The sequence below is a fragment of the Phaseolus vulgaris genome, chromosome 3, assembly GCF_000499845.2.
Source record: "Phaseolus vulgaris cultivar G19833 chromosome 3, P. vulgaris v2.0, whole genome shotgun sequence".
Classification (NCBI taxonomy): Eukaryota; Viridiplantae; Streptophyta; class Magnoliopsida; order Fabales; family Fabaceae; genus Phaseolus; species Phaseolus vulgaris.
The window spans coordinates 4,997,573-5,010,829 of NC_023757.2; the positions used below are offsets into that span (position 1 = coordinate 4,997,573).

The 13,257-nt window shown below is 25.7% G+C and overlaps 1 protein-coding gene across 1 annotated transcript; it reads left to right on the forward strand.

Annotated features, from left to right (window-relative positions):
* The first annotated feature begins 1,975 nt into the window (after nucleotides 1-1,975).
* LOC137805773 (beta-glucosidase 40) lies at nucleotides 1,976-12,916 on the forward strand. The gene is made up of 13 exons (XM_068605698.1): nucleotides 1,976-2,116; nucleotides 4,520-4,586; nucleotides 4,817-4,875; nucleotides 4,958-5,033; nucleotides 5,863-5,934; nucleotides 7,054-7,141; nucleotides 7,237-7,492; nucleotides 8,351-8,466; nucleotides 9,301-9,509; nucleotides 9,636-9,667; nucleotides 11,108-11,210; nucleotides 12,545-12,653; nucleotides 12,742-12,916. The coding sequence occupies exons 1-13, from the start codon at nucleotides 1,976-1,978 to the stop codon at nucleotides 12,914-12,916; spliced, it is 1,503 nt and encodes a 500-aa protein (XP_068461799.1).
* Nucleotides 12,917-13,257: the final 341 nt, after the last annotated feature.

Sequence of the window (13,257 nt, forward strand, 5' to 3'; positions counted from 1 at the left end):
TCTAAGAGAATAAGAAAAAAAATTATTATAAGTTACGACTTTGTTTCAAATAAAATATTATTGGTATAAAATAAGGTTGGTCTCACTTAAATTAAGAAGTCATATCATACAATAAATGAATTTGTTAAAATATTTTACTAAAGTCACAAGGTTTTAGTTGAAGTGAATTTAACCGATTAAAACCTGAATCAACTAATTTAAAAATATAACAGGTTTTAAAAAAACATTTTCTTGAAAATGTCTTGAATCATCATGAATAGTAAATAAGACCCAACAAAAAACACAGGCACAACCTTACCGTCTTCATGGTAGAGCTTTCGGCATGATGAGTTACTTGCATTGTTGTTGTCTAGTTTATCATGAGACATTGGGACACTTTAGTGGTATCTTTGAGCAACTTTCCACCTAATGAGAAATTGACTTTTGACATGATTAAAGATAGTATTTTAAATGAAAAAAACTAGGAGGAAGGGCAATAATAAGGTTATCTCCTCAACTCAAAATAAATTTAGTTATGGAGTTGAGGAAAAGAAATATGTACGAAAATTCTCAGAGATTTAATGATCGTAATAAGTCAAGAAGAAAGTCAAGGACAAGAAAATATATCACATGTTTCCATTGCAATAAACCAAGACTTGCAATCCTCGATAAAGAAAGATAGAAGAAATAATATAGAAGAGAGGATAATATAAAGTTACAATTGTAGTTATATCTAATGGTGAAATTGTCATTGATTATGAAATCAAAGGGTAATCAATTTTATTGGCATTGGATAATTTGCTTAGAGACTAATATACCGATTGCAAGTTGCATTTGAAAAAGTTAGACACATCCCTAATATACACCTCAGCTTGATCTTTATACAGTTACTTGGCAAAAGATAGTTATCATAATTCTTTTGGTGATGGAAAATTGAAGTATGCTAAAGAGACATTGGTGGTAAGGAGAGAAGAGAAATAATATTTATCTGACATCAACAAAGTTGTCTACAACTCAAGTGAATATAATTGATGATTGCTCTTAATTTTTTCATTTTTATTAATGACCAATCCAGAAAGGTTTGGAGTTTGTTTTGAAATCCAAAGACCATGTAATGATGTGTTCAAACATTTACATGCAAGTATTAAAAGAGAGACAAAAATGTTATTAAAATGTTTTAGAGGAGATAATTGATACATATACCACTTATAAAGTATAAATGAGTGTAAATCTCACATAAAAAAAATAATTTGGTAAGATTGAATTAAATTTAAAATTTATTTTCATTATTACTAAAATTTATTAATATCTATTTTAATAAGATTTGTCGAATGTTTCCATTTTAGGCTTTATGTGTGAAGATTGAAAAATCACTCTCAATCTCAAATTCATTGAAACAAATACAAAAATCACGCTCCTCCTTTCTTTTTATCAAGAATGAAAAATGAATAAATGGTAACCACTTCAGGAGTGATCCAACCCTTATACAGAAAAACACTTTACCATACTTCTACCTAAAAACATCTACTAGATTGATAAAGGAACAACCAAAACAAACACAAGGAAGCAATAGAAATCTCAAACCCTAAACCCTAAATAGAGGATAAGTGAGAAGTATCTTAGATCAAATACATTAAGCAAGATGATATATTTTTAGTATATTAAAATAGAAATCATAAAGGTACTCATATATTTATCTCCACCAACCAGAGGGGCCTGCAAGCAAGAAACCCTAGAAACCACCGATTCGTAGGTTTATGTCTTGAAAAATGTCTTGCAACTGCTTTGTGATCTACGCAGTAGAAATTAAAATGTGTTAGTTTTGTTGTTATATCAGTGGAAGCTTGCAACAATTTAAGTTTGCAGGAATTTGAGTCAGCCACTGAAAGATATATATGATACAAGGTCGTTATGCCCTAGAATCACAGAACTTGAAAAGAGAATAAATTGATTAGCCCTAGTTTTTGTCTCTTAATTGTTCCATTGAGCAAAATCCATGGCGTTGAGAAGAAGCAATCTTGTAGCAATAGCAGTGATTCTGAGTGTAATTTCTCAGATTGAAAAATGCTTCTCAGAGATCAATAGGCAAAGCTTTCCAAAACCTTTTGTTTTTGGCACTGCTGCTTCAGCTTTTCAGGTTTTTCTTTTCACTCTTCAACACTCAAATATGTATTATCTATTTGCATCACCATTATTCATCAATATTTTCCTAAATTCTATTTTAAAAATTCTAACCACTTTCACTTTCGAATTATTGTTTAAAACAAGAATTAAAACGTATACAAATTTATAAAAACAAAATTTGAATTAAATGTTGATATGTGAACTCTATATCTTATAAGTTACCAACCTTATCATTTTTATTCCATCTTCATTATTCTCTCATTACAAGAAAATCACCAAAATAGAAACCAATTTTAGAAACAAAAAATAATTAATTTGTTATAGTGACTAAATTAGAGACTATTTTAAAAACTAAAAAAAAATAAAATTCTAAATTAGTTTCTATTATTGTTAGATGGTTTCTAGATTATTATCTAATTAGCTACCAAGGTTTTAACTACCAATTATTTAGATTCTAAATCTTTTTTTTAGTTTTTAAAATGGTCTCTAATTTAGTCACTATAGCAAACTAATTATTTTTTGTTTATAAAATTAGTTTTTATTTCATGATTTTCTTGTAGTGTCTAACCCTTTTTCATATATTTTTCTTTTGTTTTCTAAATCAAAAATATTCATTTGCTTCAATATTAATTCACCTTAAAAGAAAAAGACATAATCAAAATACTATAGGTAAGTGATGATTTCCTTTTTACCTTTTAAGTTCTATAAATTTGTGCCGTACAATATATAATTACTGTTTAAGAAAGTTTTTTTTTTTTTTTAAGATTTGGGGGAATAGCTTTTTGAAACACATTTTTATTTTCTTAATATTTTGATTTTTTTTTTAAACATGAAAATCAAAAGGGATTCTCAAAATAATTGTAATTCATAAGAGCGTGTGTGAGTGGAATAGCAGCATAAATGAGAGAGAAAAATGATGATAAATATGGCAATTTAAAGAAGAGAAACAAAAAGAGTATGTTTATGAAAAGTGTGACTGTAAATAGCAGAGCCTTATTTGAAAAATAGGGAACCAAATGACCCAAGAGATAAAAAAACATTTGTTAATCAACACCAGGCATATTCTTCCTGCAGCACCATAATTTCTTCTCACACCCCATTATTTAAAAAAATACCGAATTATAAAATTTAGAATACGAAATTTGCAAATAAAAATACAATATAAGAAAGAATCTCATGTTCGGATAGGCTCAAAAATGGCTCTGATACCATATTAAGAAGTGAATTTTAAGCCTAATTTAACTCCATAAAACCGGCTCATAGGATTGAGGTTTGCACTCACTTATATACAATGAAAGACTCTAATATTTAGTCGATGTGGGATCTTCAAGAATATAAAAGCTGAAAAAAGAAAACTACCCCTTTACTCTACATAGGAGAACATACTGCTAAAGACCCTCTTTTCCTTCTTAAACAAGGAGTTAGAGATATGAACCAAAATAAGAAAAACAAAATTATCTTACAATTTTCATAACTCGCTATATATAATAATCAAAAGTAAATGCAAAACTTTACAGTATTGGACAAAAATTATAATATCAAACTACTTTAAATTGAAAGTAATTTTTGTTGTGTTCTTGGAACTGAGTTATGGTGCCCGATCCAAATCAACTAGCTGCCAATTTTATTTAGTTTTACCATTTTTTAACCACTTCATTCGATTTTACACAAGTTCATTTCAGTTTTAGGTAAAACAACTCTGTTAATAACTAACATTAATGAATCTTGCAGTTACCTCAGTTTTTTTTTTATAATCGTAATATTGGTATGAATTATTAACTAACACTATGTGAATAATAAACCTATACAAAGTAAAGTTTATTTGTCAAATAAAAATTAAATCCATGCTTTTAACCTAAAGATTTTCTACGATTTTAACTTTTCATCGATCGAATTATATGCATAATAATACATTACAAAAAATTATTAAATATTTTGTTTATAAAAGTAATTATTATATTAATTAAATTAAATATTATTTTAAAGATTAAAAAATTATTAATATTTAAAATAGTTTTTATTATTAATAAAAATTTATAAAATAAATTTTAAATTTATATTTAATTAGTTATCAATTAATTAAAATTATAAATTTTTGTAATTAAAACTTTGATAACTAATTAATACTAATTTAAAAATTAGTTTATATATTTTTATTAGTAATAAAAATTACTTTATATATTAATAATTTTTATCTTTAATTTAATACGGTCAATATAATAACTAACTAATTATTTATAATTTTTAAAATTAATTTTTATTTAATATTTTTTTTAATAATATTAGGTAAAATACTTATAATTGTGAGTTTCAAAGTTTTACAATAAAAAATGTAAAAAATATTATAATTATTTGCATATAGTTTTTATTTTTACATATAAGTTGAATTATAATAATATTGTTGATTTTGTTATAGTACGAAGGGGCCGTAAAAGAAGATGGAAGAGGGCCATCTGTTTGGGATACTTTTTCTCATTCATCTGGTAAGTTATTAAAATGACTCTAAAAAATAAAATAATTAATTGGAAAAAATTCTTATTGTTCTTAAACTAATCATTTTGAATACTAATTTATTAAAAAGTGATTTTGTATGTTTTGAATAATATCAGTATATATTATTTTATTTGAAAAATATAACAATCTTGAAAATTCAACTACTTTAAACCCTAAAAAAAAAATGTTGTTACAGCAATTTGTCTTGCATTTGTGACAGGAAAAATAGTGGATAATAGTAATGGTGATGTTGCAGTGGATCAATACCATCGTTATGAAGTAAGATGAGTAAAATTTTATCATCTTTCCTTTAAGTCTCATTTCTATGATTTCTAAAATTGATAATTTTTTTTGCAAGTAGGAAGATGTACAACTTATGAAAGACATTGGAATGGATGCTTATAGGTTTTCAATTTCTTGGTCTCGAATTTTTCCATGTAAGCATTTTACCATTCAAACATTTGGTATTTTATTTATTTATTTTTTATATAAAAAGCTTTCATGTTAGGCATCAATATGCTACTTGACATCTCAGTTAGACTGACACCTCAAGTAACAACCATTATTTGTCATCACATGAATCCATATGTTAACAAAAACGATACATAGGTAGACATTGCTATTTTACTTGTTCGAATGAAATGTTACATATTACAAGGTAACGGGGAAACCATAAATTAATATTTAACAATAAAATAAAGGATTAAATATATTTTTCGTCCTGTATTATAACACAAAATTGGTTTTTCTTTGGTTTAAACATTAACCATTTAGATATTATAATATGTAAATGATTGAAATGAGTCTTTCTGCATATACAATTGGTTTAATTTGAGATTTCACTTCATCAACCTATTGGAAGTAGGTACAGTGGACATCATTCTACAGTCAAAACAACAACGAATTTAAAAAAAAATAATTATCAATCTTTAATAAAAACTAACCATCATTTCATATACAGAAGAATCATTTCCAGTCATTTACATACTACAAGAACCAGGATGATCTCCAGTTTGAATAAAAAACAAAAACAAATTTCATATTATAGTAAAAAGACGAAAAACATATTTAATTAAAAAAAATATCAGAATGAAAAACCAATTTTCCTTCTTACTTTTAATTCCTTATCATTCCTCAAATCTTTAGTTGAATTATTATACAATTATTTGTTTAAGCTGCTTTAATATTTGGTATTAACCTTGAAAATTACGACTATTCTAGAAATTGAATTTGAACAAGTATAAGATGCAAAACTTAATGTAACAGATGGATCTGGAGAGATTAACCAAGCAGGAATAGATCACTACAATAAACTCATCAATGCTTTACTAGCCAAAGGTAAAATTTATTATTATCATAAATAATGTTTTGAAAAAATATAAAAATTTATTCGAACACATGCATGCTTTATCTAGGGTTTAGGGTTAGAAAAAAAAAATACACTTTGAAAACTTTTCAATGTACAATGGTATCCCACTTTTTCTTTTTTAATTTTACATAGAACATTTTATTTGTTTTATACATTGTCATTTATTCTTACATTGCACATGTAGTTGCTTTTAGTAAGGAAGATCATTAAACAAACAATATATATTAAGAAAATTTTAAAAATATCATTCTAATTTACCAAAACAAAATTCGAAATATTAATACATTGTATAATTTAAGGGTTAAATATGTTTTTCGACTATAATAAGAAATTGGTTTTTGTCTTGATCCAAATTTTAGACTTTCTAAGTGTTTGTAGTATGAAAATAGTTGAAATAAGTCCTTCTGTATGTGAAATTGATTTAATTTGAGATTACATTCTACTTCATCAGTTCATTGAAAGCTTTTTTTTTATCGACAATAAAAAATGAATAAATATGAGTCACTTTAGAGGTGGTTCAACCCTTGTACATAATGATAACCTTAATCACTCCTAGTAGACATACTCCCATATATGCCTATACAAAACACTCCTAACTTAACCTAGAGAAATTCGCCTGAGACAAACAACCATACTAAGTAAATATCTCATAAGATCATCCCCATACAAGCAATCAGGTCTATGCACCAGTCAGGAAAAAGAAACGTAGTTATTGTAGACACCGGTATGCAATCAAAATAATAACGAATTTTGAAAAAAAACTAACAATCATTTCACATATACAAAAATACCTATATTCCAATCATTTCCATACTATAGATACCTAGATGACCTAAAGTTTAAACTAGAGACAAAAACCAATTTCGTGTTATAATACATAGATAAAAAACATATTTAACCCAATCTTTAACAAACAAATTATTGATGTGAATAAAAGATCCAAATACCTTTATCACTCTCTTAAACGTAAAGGAATATAAATGAAGAAAAATTGAAAGCAAGTTAATACAAGTATCATGAATTTATTTGTATACATATACCTTTTATAAGAGTCTAATTATCATGATCATTGGTATATATATTTGTAGGAATTGAACCATATGTGACTCTCTATCATTGGGATCTACCCCAAGCCTTAGAAGACAAGTATAAGGGATGGCTTAGCCCTTTTATCATGTATGAAATTTAATTCATATTATAACTTCACAATATTACTATTATATAGTGATAATAGAAGTAATTTATATGAATGTTTTGCATTTATTGAACAGAAAAGAGTTTGCAAGATATGCTGAATTATGCTTTGAAAAATTTGGAGATAGAGTGAAACACTGGATCACTTTCAATGAGCCTCATACATTTGCAATGATGGGATATGATGTTGGACTTGAAGCTCCTGGACGATGTTCTATTCTTCTTCATCAACTATGCAGACATGGAAACTCTTCTACTGAACCTTATATCGTGGCTCATAATGTTCTTAATTCTCATGCAGTAGTAGTAGACATTTACAGGAAAAAGTACAAGGTAATAAATATATTTTCATGTACATATGCATGCCATCTTATTTTCAATTTAGGGTTGTGCAAGATTTTCATGTCTCTTATTTATTTATATATATATATATATATATAATATAATATGAAACTAGATAATAGTAGGTGGTTCATAACGATCTAATAGTAGGTGACATGATAGACAACAAAATGTAATTAGAAAAAATTCTGATATCATATTAAGAAGTGAATTTAAACTTAATTCATCTTTATAAAATCGACTTGTAAAGTAATATTTGCATCCACTTATATTACTAAAAAAATATTAAATAAAAATAAATTTTAAAGATAAAAAATAATTAGTTACTATATACTAAATTAAATAATATTTTATAGAGTAAAAATTTATTGGTCTCAAAAGTAGTTTTTATTATTAATAAAATTTATATAATCTAATAAGCTATCGAGGTTTTAACCTAGATACTAATTTAGAAATTAATTTATAAATTTTATTAATTATAGAAACTACTTACTACACTTATAGATTTTTAGTTTATAAAATAGTATCTAATTTAGTCAATATAGTAACTAATTATTTTTTGTCTTTAAAATTAGTTTTTATTTAATGATTTTCTTGTAGTGTATTAATTGATCTCATCTCTATTCAATATGAGATATTCAACACACTTTACTCATGTCGAGACATAAACATCTCATACGTAGAACTAGATATTTGTGAGTAGTCTGATAATGACTCGATAGCAAGTGATATGTTAAAAAAAATTTCTTAAGATAAATTGATATTAAGGTTTATCTCTCCAACATATTCTCCTAATCTTTAACTACATTCATTAAAATCTATTAACAAAATAATATTATTCTTCTATAGAAAATACAAGGTGGGTCTATTGGGATATCTCTGGATGTAATTTGGGTGGAGCCAGCAACAAGCTCAAAAGAAGATATTGAAGCAGCTCAAAGAGCCTTAGATTTTCAACTGGGCTGGTAAATTATTATGTAAAATCTTGCATATCAACCACACAATTAAATATCTATCTTTAAATCTTGATTTTGTTAGAGATTAAAATATGTTTGGAGAAATTTCTCGAGAAGCATTTCTAGAAATGAAAAATAAAACAAATAACCTTTTACCTACATGTTAAAACACTACAAAGAAAATTGGAATTACCTTAACCAAAATCCGTACGTAAGACCCAAAATCCGTATGTAAAACAGGTTTACATACGGACAAAAATTCGTATGTAATGTAATTTTTTTTAAATTTTTTTTTTTATTATTAATTATTATTTATACCTATTTATATTTTTTATTAAGATTAAAGAATTTGCTTGGTGTAGTGATTAAATTTTCTTTGGTTATTGAAGAAACCTGACTTTGAATTCCATTCACTGTAAATTCTATTTTATGGTGCCAAAATTTACATATGGATTATATCCGTATGTAATACCTGTTTACGTACAGATTTTGATTCGTATGTAATTCGTATTTTTCTTGTAGTCACTTATATACAATGAATTATCCTACGTGGGATCTCCAACATGGAATTTTTTTTTTAAAATTAGTTTATTTATAAATTAATTTTAACTTAACAATTTATTTTGTTTTGTTTTGCTATTTTTATTTTATCTAACTATTAATGGAAAAACTTGTACAAAATCTATGAAATAAGGACATGTTGACACACAATAAATTGACACTCACTAATTTGCCTTTTATTTTTTTATAATTATATATTTTTTAATTATCACATTATCTTTGGAAACAAGTGTTGAATGGAGGTTTTAATTTAATAATTTGAGTGGTTGAATTTGTTCACAGGTTTTTAGAGCCATTGGTTTTTGGAGATTATCCAGTGATAATGAGAAGCAGAGTAGGTAATAGGTTACCAAAATTTTCAAAATCTCAAGCAAATCTTCTTAAAGGTTCATTAGATTTTGTGGGAATCAATCATTACACCACACTTTATGTTTACAATGTTGCTGTTTCACTTCATGATTACATTGAGGACTCTGGTGTTCTTACTCTTCGTAAGTTAAAACTATATATTAATTCATTTTTCTTCTTTTTTATTTATTTATTTCATGAGTTATTTGGATGTATTTGATTATTGTGGACCTAATTGACTTTTCTTATGCTTTTTTTATTCATTTCAGCATTTAATGGCACCAATGTTATTGGAGAAAGGGTAAGGTCTATAAATGGGAGTATTGTTTTCTCTCCAACTAATGTTTGAATCATAATGATGATGAAGGAAAGAAATATAATAATAATAATAATAATAATAATAATAATAATAATAATAATAATAATAATAATAAAAATAATAAAACTATGTCAAAGATTCATGCTTAGGTCATTATTTATGTTATGATTTGATGTGAATGAGTTACAAATGTAATGTTCGTGTTGAAATTAATTTATTTTATTAAAAAGTATAAATAAAAGTACAAGTAGAAATACTAAAAAAAAATTATTATTTAATCATTTTTTTTCACAAATACTAACAAAGAAATTTGGTTGAAAGATGATTATTAAATATCACAATTCAATACCAATTGCTAAATGAATAAATTTTAGCATAAAGAAGTTTAAGAGGTTGAAGAAGAAAATGATATAATTGACTTTTATGTTAGTTGACTTCAAAAACACTAGAGCTACTTCTAATCTTTGATATATATTAAGATTTTTCACTTCATAAATAGTTTGACTATCAAATAAATGTTTTTACTTTTTCATTCCTTCATTATTCTCATTAACCTTCACATAATCCATGATTATGATGAATGGAGAAACAAAAATTTAACCTAAATAATAAGATAAATTACACTTATCTATTTTGAAAATCATACCAAAATGATATTTATATTTCCTTTAGTTTTAAAATAAACACAATACTTTTTTGTGTATTTAATAAAATAACTTGATGACTCTCTAATTATTTTAAGTAAGTATATACTACATTCATGATTTTAAAAAATGACACCCATTTTTCTTTATAAGAATAATGGATGGTGTGATTTGAGTTTAAATGAAGAAGACTTCTCTATTAATATTGACAACCCTTTTTAACCAAGCTCACAACTCACTTTATTTATTTTATAAACTCTTATAGTTTAATTCAATTTCAAGTCCAAAGCCTACTACTACATTATAAACACCACTCATAAATTATGTTCATAAATTAATATCATAAATGTCAAGCCTACAAGATATACAACTATATTAGAAGATCTAATGTGAATTTTTTATAAATAGAAATAATATTTTAATATAAATCCTACAATGGATTACTTTTGAAGAAAATTATTTATACAAGAAAAACTCTATTCAATTTTAAGAAGTCTATATTTACAGAACTCACATTAAAATATTGGTTTTATGGGTAAGAAACTTATATATAAAAAACTTTCATTAAAAATGTTCTTAGAATAGTACAAAAATATTTATTTATGCAATTTATATCTTTATTATCTTCTATTTTATGCGCATTCAATTAAGCTTCATAAGTTTTTGTTTGAATTCATCTAAATAAATTGTTTTTTTTTACAATCAGAGTTATAGTATTTGAGTATCTAAACTTGAATGTTATCAATAATGGTAATGATATTCAAATTATGGGTTGCAGGCAAATTCTTTATGGTTGTATATAGTACCACAAGGGATGAGAAGTACACTGAATTACATCAAACAAAAATATGGAAATCCTCTGGTCATTGTCACAGAAAATGGTAATCTTAAAACTATAAGCAAAGTTTGAAGTACAATGAATTACATTAAACAAAAAATACGATTTCTATATATAATATGAAATTGTACTTTTTATGTAGGCATTTTAGATAGAATGTGTGTTTGTCACTGGAAGATGAAAATCAATTTTAGTGATTAAAAATAATTAGTTGTTATATTAACTAAATTAGATGTTATTTTATAGACTAAAAAAATTATTAATATCTAAATCAATTCCTATTATTGATAAATAGTTTCTAAATTGATATCTAATTGACTACCAAGATTCTAACTATAGAATCTAAATAATTGGTAGTTTAAGTAGCTAGTTAGATTTGGTTAATTATTTTTGGGGAGCAATTTGGGTTGGAGTGGTGAGTGAAATTTGGAAACACGGGGACAACGCTATTTTTTAAAAAGGAAAGATTGATGTGTCTGAAGTGTTTGCAATGGTTCAAGTCAGTGTTTGGTCTTGGATTCATTCAAAAACTCGAGGTAGGTCGTTCTCTTATTCTAATTGGTGTTTGGACCCCTTGACCTGCATGAGATTGGTTTGTTGATGCTCTTGTTGTCATTTTGTTTTTCTTTGTATCTTTGATTTTGTCTATTTGGTAGGTGTTCCTCGGGAGGTAGGATGAGGTTAAAGTGTAATTTGTATAAAGGTTGAATCACCCGTGAAGTAATTTTTATTTATTAATTCTTTATTTCTTTATTATTGATAAAAAAAGCTAGTTAGATATTAATTTAGAAACTATTTATTAACAATATAAACTAATTTAAATATCAATAATTTTTTGTAATTTATAAATAAGTATCTAATCTAATTAATATAACAACTAATTATTTTTTATCTCTAAAATTAACGACATTTATAATTTTTTTTAGTCATTACTACTCTACTATGATATTTTGTAAGAGCACAAGATGAATGGTTAACTTTCCTAAATACACTCTTCCAATAACCACTAAATGAAAAGGAATTTTTCAGAAAAAAAAAAACAACTTACATAGTTGATATTACTCATCAATGAATTGTGATGAATCAAAAGAGTCATGAGTGGCTTGTTGAAACCAAGAATTGCTAAAGAAGAGTGAATTAAAGTGATATAAAGTATGATACTTTTACTAAAAATACAAGACTTGTTGCTAGACACAACCTATTTTTGGCTAAGTTAAACTAGGTTGCACCAATTTGAATGCATTCACTTAGGAACCTATTAGGTTTGTTCACTTATTTGGTTACATTTTTATATAGTTTCCATATTCCATAATTTAGAAGAAAAAAAAATCATCATTTATCATAATTTTCTAATTCACACTCTCTCACTTTTCATAGGGATGGATGATCCAAATGAGCCATCTATCTCCATCAAAGATGCTTTGAAGGATGAGAAAAGGATTAAATACCACAATGACTATTTAATTAACCTATTAGCTTCCATTGAGTATGTAATGTATTTTATGATTACAATTATAAGTTAAGATCCATAATTTATGAAGCTAATAAAATTTGAATGTTATTTTTGTTGACAGAGAAGATGGATGCAATGTGAAAGGCTACTTTGCATGGTCACTACTGGATAATTGGGAGTGGCAATCTGGATTCACTTCTAGATTTGGTCTATATTTCATTGATTACAAAGACAATCTCAAGAGATACCCAAAACAATCTGTTCAATGGTTCAAGAACTTCTTGAAATCAACTTAAAAAAATTATTGCATGATTTACAATGTAATGGGAAATTGGAAATGAGACATGATATTTCACTCCTGCAACAACAACTTGTATAACTTCTTTGTAATAATGGTGTAACTGGGCTGAGGAGAATTATAGCAAAATCTTTCAATTGGATTACACAGTATTTAAAAATATTTTTTTTAGTTATGATGTGTGTTTCAATAACTTAATATAGTTTCATATTGTTGACGAGTGAAAATTGAAAATAATTTATATATTTTTTTCTTTTTCAACTTACCAAAACGTCTTTTAAGAAAAAAAAAATTTAACAGAAGTTTGACATCTAAAACAGACAATAAATAAAAATCTTT

Excerpts from the sequence above, each read along its gene's own strand:
- LOC137805773 (XM_068605698.1), top strand. The coding sequence starts at position 1,976 with ATGGCGTTGAGAAGAAGCAATCTTGTAGCAATAGCAGTGATTCTGAGT. Across the intron at positions 5,935-7,053 it reads CAATGCTTTACTAGCCAAAG|GAATTGAACCATATGTGACT; the intron begins GTAAAATTTATT and ends ATATATTTGTAG. Across the intron at positions 11,211-12,544 it reads GGTCATTGTCACAGAAAATG|GGATGGATGATCCAAATGAG; the intron begins GTAATCTTAAAA and ends CACTTTTCATAG.